The sequence below is a fragment of the Physeter macrocephalus genome, chromosome 9 (genome assembly GCF_002837175.3).
Source record: "Physeter macrocephalus isolate SW-GA chromosome 9, ASM283717v5, whole genome shotgun sequence".
Taxonomy (NCBI): domain Eukaryota; kingdom Metazoa; phylum Chordata; class Mammalia; order Artiodactyla; family Physeteridae; genus Physeter; species Physeter macrocephalus.
This window is the reverse complement of record NC_041222.1, coordinates 6,681,902-6,694,430: the sequence shown is the minus strand read 5'-3', so window position 1 is coordinate 6,694,430 and position 12,529 is coordinate 6,681,902. Positions and strand designations below refer to the sequence as shown.

The window sequence follows — 12,529 nt, the reverse complement described above, 5'->3', positions numbered from 1 at the left end:
CCTGTACCAACTGCATGAACAGAATTCATAACTTCTTCACGTCTCCTCCCTGTGTGTGACCCCACAGTAGCACTCATCATAGTGTACTGTAATTATTGTTTACTTTTTAATTGGTTCATATGTCTTTTTCATTAATGTGTGAATGGCACAAAAGCATGGACCATTTCCTTCCAAATCTCATTTTTCTGGCATGCCTCATTCATCTACTAGGTGTTGAAGAGATGTTTAATAATTTGCTGACTTTCTGCAAAATCTTGTGCTTGATTAATAGCTGCTATGTGACCTCCTCTGGCATGAAGCATTTCCAACCTAAATGAACACCGAATCCTCTCAAAATCTGAGGTCAAGCAACTGTGCCGCTGTGAAGTGCACATTAAGTGTTAAAGTTCGTATCAAAATATATGCTAATTCATACTAAAAACTGGAACATTACATTTGGAATTTCACTACGCAAAACACAGGATATATCTTCCCCTCCACTCCCCCCTGCGCACACACACTTAAATAAACTAGATAATTCTTTACCTCTTCTGCACTGAAGCCCTCTCCTTTCATCTTAAACTATAAGGGGGGTGGGGTGGTATTCTCTTTGAGTCATATTATTACAGACTCTGGTGACCCCCGAGATAGTTTTTGTGTTTTATCTACAAAAGCATTGACATGAGGAAAAACTGCACATTCTAGAACTGGAACCACTGAGTGGAAGGTACACAGAAGCTGGTAAAGGTACAGAAGAACCACCTAATAATTAGATCTGTTTATAACACAAGCTGGAATGAGCACCGTTGCTCTCCCGCAGTGAAAGGGGGATCCGAGGAATGTGGACGACAGATCTAATGAGCTTCCTGTCCCTGGAATGGTCCAGTTAGCAAACAGGGGTATCTCCCAAAGACGGTAAAGAGATTCGCACTGGGCAGACATCGAGACCAGAAGAGTCCTATTTTCTCTTCCAACCCTGAAATGTGTGGTCCTGTTTCTCTGCCAATTTGGAAATGAAGATTCGAAGCACCTCTAGCTAGTACCACCCTAGCAAAAAGATAAATGCAGAGTTCCTGGAGAACTGGTAAGAAATGGTATTTGCCCAAATCCTCTACAGAAGTGTTTTGAAATGAGTTTTCTTTCTTGCATCTCTCCTTTCAATTTAAACCCCTAGTCCCGGACAAGGCTTCTCAGTTTTCAGCGATGCCCAAGAAGTGGCAGTGTTCGTGTATTTGTGTGTCTGTGTGTGTATGGAGTTAAAGGACCTTTTTTTTTTGATACCTACTTGGGGAAGTCAGCCTGGCAGACCAATGTAATATTAAAACCTACTCTATTTTATTTTGGTTATTGATTTTTAGTCAAACTAAAGTTTAATCTGCAAAGCATTTCTAGGAAATCTGACACCATTTCTTTTTGGAGACGGTAGGTAAAAGGGGTTTCTTGATTAAAAGAAAAAGAACTGTCAAAACAACCCAAGACTGAAAAACACTCATCCCTTGGCAGTTTAGTTGGAGTAAACACAAAAGTGGCCAGCATGATTTAGAAGGAGTCAAGAGGCAGAGCTCAAATCGCTATTCAGGCAGTAACCATGTGTAGCCAAGGGCATGCCATTTCTCTCTGAGGCTATTTCCCAAACTGAATCAAGGAGGTCACTAAGCTGATATCCAAGGTTCCTTACTGTTTTTAACACCCTGTGATTATGTGAATGCCTCTCCCCCACAATCCCACCTATTGTCCAGCTTCAGTTAGCTTCAGTTTATTCAGCGTGAAAGAAACTATCTATCATCTGGGTGAGACAGAATTGTCATTGCATCCCCACCCTTGTGTGCAAATGAATCAAAAGAACCACAAGGAATTAAGGATAAAGAAGAGGGAAGAAATCATAACCGAAGAAATATCTTCTTTATCTGTGTCCATTTCCTCCCACAAGGAAAAATGGCAGTGTCGGTTGTACATTACATATATCTTTCTTTTTAGTGTTTAATCTTAGCACCTGCACAGCAGAGATCTTTACAATTCATTGCATATGCTCTCTCTCATCTCCCCCCTCAATACAGCACCTGAGGCCTAAGAAGCAACTCCCTCCAAGCTCCTCCCAAGGCTGAGACCCTTCTTCACGACAGAGTATAGAAATAACAAACATGCCCGACAGTTTTATACAGTTGCTAGAACGTTTTCGTTGCCAACGAATGAAGATTTTTCCTCCTTTCCTTTGAATATTAATTACATTTTACAAATTTGTGTTTGTTTTGCTTTGCTTGGTTCTGTTCTGTTTGTACAACAAAAGGGAACGTCCATGGGAAAGAGTCCAGGTTAACAGAGCTTGGCTGTCATCTGGTCTGACTGTTTGAGGATCTCGGTGTTGTAGAGGTCCAGGGCGTGGTTCACCCTGATGATCTCGCTGTTGGTCAGTTTCAGGCGGTGTTTCAGCATACACGAGAACAAGTCCAGCTGGGGCTTCCCCGGGGCCACAGGGGGGGCCAGGCGATTGATTCGGTCCCGAATATCTAACAAGAGGAGCATCACAGACGAAGAGGAGTAGAACTGGCCGCCCTGCGTGTAGGACTGGTTGACCTGCTGCACGGCGCTGCGAAGGAGGTCGGCGTTGAACCTCAGGCTGTACCCGAACACCTGCACATCCGAGATCTTGATGTAGAACTGCCTCTTGGAGGGATCGGACAGGTCCACAGGGCCCTGGCCAGTCTCGTTCCGCAGGAGGGTAGGTAGCCGAGTCCGACTACGTAGGTAGATGTGGACCGTCTCAAAAAACGTTTTCCACCGATTGCCCAGCAGGAGGGTCCAGTTGTAGCACTGGCTGTTCTGGAGGCGGATCTTCTCCCAGCGCGGGTAGCCGAACTCCCCGAAGGGCATGTTCCAGCCCTCCGAGTGGCTCCCGCTGAAGGGGTTGACATAGACGAAGAACATGGGGTCCAGGCTGCTGTTGCGCATCTGGCAGATGCGCATGGACATGCCGATCACCATGTGGATGAAGTCCATGCGGTTCTTGTTGCTCTTGAGAGTGAGGGACATGCGCTTGCGCCACCGGGGGTCAAAGAAGGTGTCGAGACGGATCTCGTTGCTGATGAAGGTGGTGTGGACGTAGAGGCGCGAGTCCATCTTCTGCAACAGGTACTTCAGCTCCAGGTCCTGGAAGTCCAGGTCGGTCTCGAAGCTGATGAACTGCTCGCTCCGCTCCGAGTCCACGTTCTGTGGTTCGCAGCGGCCTCGATATAGCTTGTAGCCCTTGTTGCAGGAGCCGCAGAGCGAGATGTTGGCCAGGCTGCACATGGCGCAGCTGTTGTTCCCTCCGATGATGCAGGGGATGGGGCGCTGGCACAGCGTGGTGCTGCCGTGGCACACGCAGCTCCTCTGGCTCTCCAGGAAGGTTCCCCAAAACCCGTTCTCATTGCAGTAGAGAAGCGACTGGACCCTTGCAAGCCACTGCTGAATTGTCCTGGGGGGTAGAGGGGAGATGGAGAATGTTAACCATCATGGGTGGGCTTGTGGTTATCCAGCTATTAATGCAAAGTGGGGTTACGGTTATCCAACTGCTAATGCAAAGTGGAGCTGCCCAAAGAATGAAAGGACTGGGTAGAACAGTTATCATAGGAAGGGCACCGAATATCAATTACAAGAACTACATTGTAGTTCCTGGTAATGCCACAGAGCAGCTACTCGACCTTGTACTCTACCCTTCTAATGTTCAATGTCCTCGTCTGTAAAGGGAAGGGCTTGGAGTGAATGTTCTTTGAGGCCCTTGCAGCTCTATAATCGTATTATTCATTCGTCCCGTGGAAGTTTGATTCAGAAAATTAAAGCGTATGAACTCAAAAACCCCTGCCGGATGACAACAGATTGTAAAAGGTCGTTAATAAGAAGAACTTAGGGGTTACTTCTTTTAACCTGCACCAGATGTTCCAACCCTCTTCACAGATTCCTCCCATGAGGTTATATAACATCCAAAAACTTCAACAAAAACAAATTATATTTTATATTACTCTGGAGATCAGGAAGTGCTTCCATATTTATGATCTTAGGTGATCCTCCTAGTGGCTTTTCAGAACAGGTAAGAAAGATGTCATTTCCCCCATTTTTTCCAGAGCTCCAAACTCTCAGGTCACTGAAATTTCCATCCCAACATGTACCTCTAGGCCCCCCTCTCCACAGCCTCTCAACATGTTTATAAACAAACCCAAGCCTGTCCCCAGATTCCAGCCTCTGAAACATTCCAGTGAAGGCACGTACTAGATCAGATAAGAGGCAACAGAAGAATAGGTAAAACGATGTAAGACAGTCAGCTTAGTGGCCTCTCATCTTTCCTCATGTCTGTGCAAGTCCCCTCTTGGCTGTCTTCCATGCTACGAATAATCCCTTACACGTGTCTAGCACTTTTTACCCTGCACAGGGTACATTCACTCCCATTTTTTTCTCACTTGAGCTTCACAACCACATCCCCAAAGTAGCTTGGGACTTGAGGTCAGTCCGAGATTGCTTCAAATCCTGGCACCTCCACTCCTGAGCCAAGGGAATGCTGGCAGTTTCCTTCACCTTCCTAATCAATCATTCCCCCCACACCGGGCTGTGGTGAGGATGACATGAATTTGTTTTGTGAAGTCTTTGCCCCTAACTTGGTAGGTATTAGGGACTCCATAAAAGTTAGTTCTTGTTATTCCTGCCAAGGGACTCTCAGCTCCATTTTCTAGACATGGCAAGAGAAGCTCAGAGGTGCAATCAATCACACAGTGAGCGAGTAGAGGAATCTCGTGGTTCGGAGCTCTTCAAACAAGAGTCAAGGAAGCCCTTCTTAAGGCTCTCACGTGCTGTGGCGATGTCGACGATTATATGTCCATGGTGGCAGTAGTTCCTGATCCCCATTTTCGAAAACCGGAAATGGAAGCCCTTTTGCACTGTACCGCGTCTGGTAGGAAGTGCTAGCGATCTATCTATTCTATCATTTCCACTGCCAAGCCACAATCACCAAGCCCAAGAACCACGAGGTAGGCAGTACAGCCTGATATTGAAAAGCACGTGCGCCGGCCCAAGCAGAACTGAGTTCGAGGCTCAGTTCTGTAACCAGGAACAAGATACTTCGTGTCTTTGAGCCTCAGTATCCGTGTCTAAAAAGAGGATAATAAAGCCCATCTTAGGCAGTGAGGGAGAGGATTGAATGAGATGGTGTATTTAAAGCATTGAGCACAGAGCCTGGCATAGACCAATTACTAAAAAGGTAATAAGAAGTACTCTCATCCCAGAGAATAAGCTCTTCCTTTGAAGGTATTGTACTGAGACACACTCTCAGGGATTTCACTATCCCTCTGGGGTTGGAGGGGAACCATTTGGTTACTTGGGACATTTGAAAATGGATACTGTTGAAACGGCGTCCCAGGATGCTGTGCTTTAAAGGAGGTGTTTATCAGCTGAGAGAAAATGGAGGAATAAATAATTAGAGCGCTCTTTGAAACGGCTCTGCCTTTTAACTCCACAGAACGATCCTGGCTTTGGCAATGAAACCTCCCTCACAACATTCAAAACACTGTATTGAAACCCCTGGTTTTTTGGTCAGTTTCCCCTCCAGGCTCTAAGGCTTGAGAGAGGGGACCCCCTCCTTCCCTGAGCATCTAGCCCAGAGCCTGGCTCTAAATAAATGTTTGCTGACTGACTGAATGAATGAACAGACAAAATTTAATATTTTTCTTATTTTTCACTTAAAAAACAAACAAACAAACTCCTCTTCTCTCTCCCGAATTGCAGAATTAGTTTTCAATACCTTCCACCCACACAGCTCCAGGCCTCCCCGGTCTCTGCTTCGTGGGACCAATCCCATTACAGCCTGGAGAACAGCAGCGGGCCCAGCCTTCAGGAGACGAAGCTGGAATGATAATGAGCCATGCGGCTCCCAGCTCCCCAACCAGAACATTGACTGAATATCGGCTATGAGTCATCTGATATTTTTGTGAGCCCCAGGGCACGCCACACGTCTCTGATTGCGTGTGGTTCCATCTGACGAGAGTGTCATTTCAAAATGCCTCTTTCAAATGGCCCACGCTTGCCCCGTCACTCCCTCTCCAAGTGACAGGACAGTACCCCATTTAGACCTCCTCTGTTCCCATCTGCAAGGCATTCTATAACCCCGTAGAGCGCCCCCCTTTCTCGTGTCTCATCATTGGGACCCTTTGTCAGGACGGCATCCCCCCACTCCTTGAATCAATGCCTCATTGTGGCTGAGCTCTCAGCATCCTCAGTGAGGGAAAGAGGGCGATGAAAGATCCCGGTGAGGCTGCCACAAGCGAAGGGGCGAGGGGCCAATTAGGATTCCAGCCCTGTCGAGCAGGAGGGACTGGGGACAGAGGCCCTCTGAGGCGCAGCAGAGAGCTGCCTGGCACCTGCATCTCCTGACCTCAGAATAATCGTGAGGTTGTGGGCTGTATCAAAGAAGGCATTAATGATACTGCGAGAGGACTGAGAAGAGGCGGGGCACGGGAAGGGGGGCTGGGAGCCGAGGCCCAGGGAGAGAAGAAAGAGAGAATGGAGGGGAGAGGTGGGGACTGGGGAAGCGTGCGGAGAGGAGGGACGGCCTCAGGGATGGAGGTGGAGGGGGAGACAGGGAGCCTGAGCCAGGTGAGCAGACAGGGGCTGTGGAGGAGGAGGAGGAGGGCTGCAGAGCGGAAAGGTGATGGGATGAAATGAGTGTGGGTAGGATGGGAACGAGGACACTCAGCCAAGCCTTCACGTGTCGTAACTCCCAGAATCAGGGAATGTGGACCCCGGATGGGCCACGTGAGGGCAAACCATCCTTTTCTGAAAGGGGGGTGGGGGGGGTCAGACGGAGAGCAATGATATTGGTGAGCCCCGATTCCCCAAGGTCAGTGAACGTTCCTTAGATTTCAGTCCTTCATTTGGAAGAGAAGAGCAAAAGCAGAAAAAACAAGCTCATCCCAGTTTTTTGCATGCTTGTCCTTAGCACAAGCAACTTCTGATAATGAGGAGTCCCCCTCAATCAGATCAATCTCCTACACCTTCTCCATCTCCAGCCAGTGCTCTGGGTAGTAACTGCTGATATGCAGAAACCCTGCCGTGCTGGAAGGCATGCAGCACCTTAAACCAGCCAAGGGAATCGATGGCTCACAACCACCGAGCACTCACTGTATGCCAGGCATTGTGCCGGAGCTCTCCCAGAGCAGCACGGATAACCGTCCACAGCACAGGTGCAGAGAGTGAGGCCTTGAGAAGTGGGACACCTTGTCTGACATCACAGAGTCACTCCACATTCAAACACCAAGTTCTCTAACTGCAGCACCAGCACACTTTCCGATGTACCACGATGTAAAATTATAACGACAAAGCCAGCAAGAAGAAGGAAGCAGGCCACAAGAGGAGAAATATATTGAAATAATGGAAAAATACTGAAACTTTGACTGTGTGAAGGGCCTATTATCACATTCCTTGCTTCCCCTGGACCTGCCAGGTTCCCTCTCCTCCATTCACAGATAATTGGAGCTCACCGACAAGTGCTCAGGGAGAGGCTGGGGACCAGGGTAAGAGGGACTGCGATCTATAAATACCATTTCCCAGGCTAGCTGGTGACAGCCCACCTCAACTCTGGCAACAGAGGAGCGGCTTAATAGGCCAGCTCCAGAGAGATGGCGTGGGGGCAGTTTTCACAAAGGGCTGACACAGACCCACTGCAAGGCATTCAGTGTGTGGCAGTGAGGACCCAGATTTAAGATGCTTTTCTCTGTCCCTGGGGAGCCAAAGCATCTTCTCTTTACAGCCAAAGCTCAACTCCAATACATCCAAATCAGCATCTTTCTGCTGGATGGGATTTCAGTTCATTATGATGGGAGGGGCGGGGAGAGCAGGGATGAGGGGAGGGCAGGAAGCTGCATTTTTATTCCTAAAGCTGGAAAACCCTGGGGCCTGGTAAGTAGGCTCCCACAGAGGCTACACATGAAGCTACTTGGACCACAGAAGCAGAAAACCTTCAAGAAGCAGCCTTGGAAATATCCAGCCCATCTCCCTCATGTTTAGACCTGAACATTGACATTTAGTTGCTTAGGTGGAGGATCAATGTTTCTTGAGTGCTTTCTATATCACGGCAGTCAGCCTTTATCCTTACATCAGCCCCATGAGATAGGACTCCTTCGAGAGGAGGAGAGGGCATGAAAGACCAGAGAGGGACCGTGACTCTCCCATGGTCACACAGCACGGACGTAGAAGATCAGAGCTCAGCATTTCTGGATCCAAACCCCGTGTTCCCTCCATTCCCCGCTGTACTTTTCCTACCCTCTCAAACCCAGGCTGGAGGAGAAGCTAGGCTCCGGGCCATGGGGACACCTCCGCTGCTCCCCTGCAGGCTCTGTCTTTGCCTCAGCCAGGATTTTTCTGGCGACCTGACAGGCCTCCTGGTGACACAGCTGGAGTCGCTCATCATTTGGAGGACAGAGGCTATGCCGCCCAGGGCTTCCCATCAGTGCTTTCAACAGGGCACGCCTCCCTTTCGGAACCACCTGGTGGGAAGCCCAGGCTGGGATTCCTAATTCAAGCAAACTTCCTGCTGATTTTAATTGGAGGTTTTGCCCAAGACAGGAATGCAGTGCCAGGCCAGTGGCATTTTAGGGAAGATCATACAAATCGAGTGCCAAGGAGAAGGGGGGGAACAGATTTAGGCTAAAATAGAAAACTATAATCCATAAGTCCCATTTGCCTACCAGGAGTGTTTATTTAAAAGGGAGAGAAAAGTTTAAAAAATGAAATCAGAGTTCTGAATCAATCATTCTTTTATTTATGCCCTGTGCTTCTTCCTTGGCGTTTCTTTGACATTGTAATGGGTGTCTAAGTAATTCCGTGAGACTCTACAAATTGTGTACTCTATAGACCAGAGACTAGTACTAGACTGGGAAGACAAACGGTTGTTTTTAGGTTTCTGATGATGCACTGTTTAGGGGGTGTGCTGTGTATGACTCTGTGTGTGTGTGTTACAGGAACAGTGCTGATAAAAGATGACTATATCAATGGTGTCAGAATGCTTGGGGCTCTACTGAAAGAAGCCTCGATTTATGGATGTGCTAGGGTAAATTATAACTGGCCATCAGACCCAGTCTGTGTTCATCATTTTCCCCAGATCCATATTTAGCTTTAATCATTCCCCTCTTTGAGTTTCTATCATTGACTTAATAGTTTGTTTCCCTTCCTTCTGTCAGTTCTTCACATGATGTCAAAGAGCCTCCTGGAACAGCTCATAGCAATGGAAGAAAAAACCCAAAGAAGAATTTTGTGGTCCCTTGCCACGATGAAGATGCTTTCTGGTTTGGAATTGTGGGATGAAGGCAACGGGTCTTATTTGTGGAGGGTAGAGGCAGAGGGGAGAAGGAGGGAGGGGAAGAACAGCAAAGAGAAAATCCGATGGAGTCTTTAAAATTAGGTTGTCAGGAGTTTAACTGGGGAGGAGGATTATGGAACAGTGTTTGCAATTACCTAGCTCTGTGTCTGGAAAGAGGTGAGAGGCAACATCAGCTACATGTTCAAGTTCAGCATTTTGCTTTGGGGCATGGATGTGCTGAGGGTAAGGAGGAAGGATCCAGAAGCTTCTGTAGGGCTGACAGAAATGCTAAAAGCAGCAGGAAGCGCCCAGGTGGAGAGCTGCCAGAGGGTTTTATCCTTCCTGGGCGGAAGTCAGGCAGGAGAATGACACACAGACCAAAGGCGAGAGAGTGAGAAGGGGTTAACCGGGTGTAATGGACTTCACCCTGAAGTACAGTGATGGTCATCTAGCTCAATGATCTGGGCAGTGAGGGGGCGTGAGCCAGCTAATAGACATGGGAGTCAGTTAAGGAGATGCTGGATCTGCTCTACCACTATTTTGTTGTGGATATTTGACCTTGCTATTTGACCTTGGATAAATCACTTCACCTCTTTGATCCTCAGTTTCTTTATCTGTCAAATGGGAAAGGTAATACCTACCTTACACTTTATCTTCAGAACGAGAGTCAGACACGTGAAGCTCCTGGGAGGTTCGCAGTGAAAGGAAGCTATCTATGATGGACCGTTAACTATAATTATTACTGAGGGCAAAGGAAAACTGTGTTTTATATTCCTCTCAGGTAAAAATATTCTTCTCAGTTACTACAACAGCCCAGTTGATTATAGCTTAATGTCCCAGTCTCCCTGGTCACTCACCCTCCACAGTTCTAATGAATGCTGTCACCATGATGCTTGAAGAAAGAGCTGGATGTGGGCTTTGGAGTCAGAAAAGACGGGGTCTTGAATCATAGCTCTGCTCCTTATTACTTAACCTTGAGCTAATTGCTTGTCCTTTCTAAGCTTCAGTTTCCTCAACTACAGAATGGAATAATAATACATTACTTGCAGGATTGTTTTGAAGATCAGATAAGATAATGTATGTAGAGCTTCTAACATAGGTAGGTACACATTGTCTCTCGTGAAAACAAACTACTGTGTTCCTCTTGAGCTCCCAAAGAAAATGGTCCCTTTGAAATAAGTATAGATTTAAAAATCCAGGGAAAGAATTCAATAACTATCGTTGGGTCCATTGAATATTGATATTAAGACAGCAACGACAACAACATCTCTCATTGCTACTTAACCTCTTCTATACCCCAGAACCATTAACAGATGGAGTGCAGATCTAAATATGAAAAGTAAAATAATAACATCAACAAAACACCTTTTAGAAGAAAACACAGAGGGGCATCACTGTGACACTGGAGTAGGCAAAGATTTCTTAGCACAGCTCACCATAAAGGAAAAACCATGTTGATTAATAGGGATATATGAGGATTAAAACACATCCATCAAAAGACACCATTCAAAGAGTGAAAAGACAACCCTTAGCTAGAAAATATATTTGCAATATCTTTACCCAAAGACTATATTTATAGTACATAAATAACTCCTACACTGGCTGGATGCTGGGCTAGTCAAAGGCATTTCATGCCGCCTGAGTTTGCCATTCCTTCCTGGGTCTCTTTAAACCAGAGTAGATGCAATTATCACAATGTATATTTTTCTTCAGAAGGTTCTCACTGAACTGTTTAATAAATGTGATTTGTCCCAGAAAAAAAAAAAAAAAAAGACCAAACGGGAAAGTAGGCAACTGATATGATGATACGAACGGGCATGTCATAAAAGAGGATATTCAATAGGCCAACAAGCACAGGAAACTCCCCGTCATCAGGACCGCGGCAATTAAAATTGCGATGGGATACTTCTGCAGCAGGATGGCTAAAATAAAAATAAAAATTAAAAGGATGAGAAACACTAAGTATGGGCAAGGATGTGGAACGAACAAAACTCTTCTATGCTGCCTGCAAGAGAGATCGTTGGTTCAGCAAGTTTGGGAAAGTGGAATTATCTACTGAAGTATCTGTAAAGCTGAGAAATCCCACCCCTAGTAGATACCCGACAAAAATGCACATAGAAGTTCACTCAAAGGCGTGTGGAAGACAGCAGCACTCTCTGTCACAGCCCCAACCTGAAGACTGTGCCAGCGACCACCGCAGTAGAATGGATGTCTAGAAACACAGTGGGATACTCTTGAGAATGACTGTGCCAAAACCACACAAAACAATATGAAGGAATCTCACAGAAGAATGAAAGGTGAAAAAAGCCAGATACCAAAGGGTCCACACTGCACAAAAAGAGGAAAAACTGAGCTACAGTGTGTATAGCCATGAGAGGAATAATTCCCTGGGAGAGAAGGCTGATGGTATCGGAAGAGGACACAGTGGGTTTCTGCACTGATAACGCCCTGTCCTTTGATCTAAGTGCTGGCTACATGTGGGAATTCATTCTGTGAAAATTCATCTTGCTGTACACTGAACGATATTTTCACTTGCTATATATCTCTAACACTTCCATAAAACATTTACCCCCAAACATCATCCTTTAAAACAACCAGAAACGCACTATTAAGGCAGCAATATGTTACATTTTTATATCACTTTTAAACTTTCTAAAGCTCTTCTGTTTGTCCTCTGATTTAGATCTTCACGACTTTTCTGTGTCATAGGTTGGGTTGAGGGGGTATCAAGGATTTTTAAGGATATGAAAAACTGGGCTCAGACGGGTGACGTGACTTCCTGAAGGTCACCAGTGAGCTGTCACATCACTAAGATTACAACTCACCCGGGTGTGAGTTTGTTGGTCGATTTGGAGGGTGGAGATGGGGAGGAGCATAGGGAAATGGTGCTGAAGAAGATAAAGAGCTACAGAAATTGTAAGAAATTAGTTCTATTTCTGACTCAATCCTCTAAGCCTCTGGATTCTATTCTGAACAGGAAGCCACTTCTGAGCCCCAGGAAAGAAAAAAAAAAAAAACCTGAAAAACTAAAAACAACAAAAAGGGTCTGGAGATACTTATTTTCTTGCCTTACGTCAACCAAGGGAGTCAATTCCCTACTTGCTACAAATGTACAATGACAAACAGGGATGGGCACGGAGACAACCCTGGTAGCGCCGAGTTGAACAAACCCTGCATGTCACTCATGGTGAAGCTCAGCTGCCGGCACGCAACTCCCTGCCCCTCACCCTG

At 46.4% G+C, this 12,529-nt stretch overlaps 1 protein-coding gene across 1 annotated transcript in view; it reads right to left on the bottom strand.

Annotated features, from left to right (window-relative positions):
- Window positions 1–1,863: 1,863 nt before the first annotated feature.
- The window catches only part of BRINP1 (BMP/retinoic acid inducible neural specific 1), a 196,992-nt gene continuing 186,326 nt past the window's right edge, over window positions 1,864–12,529 (bottom strand). Inside the window, exon 8 of the mRNA XM_024126435.1 lies at window positions 1,864–3,433. Within this exon, the coding sequence (XP_023982203.1) occupies window positions 2,293–3,433 (1,141 nt within the window). The 3' untranslated portion in view covers window positions 1,864–2,292. The remainder of the gene's footprint in view (window positions 3,434–12,529) is intronic.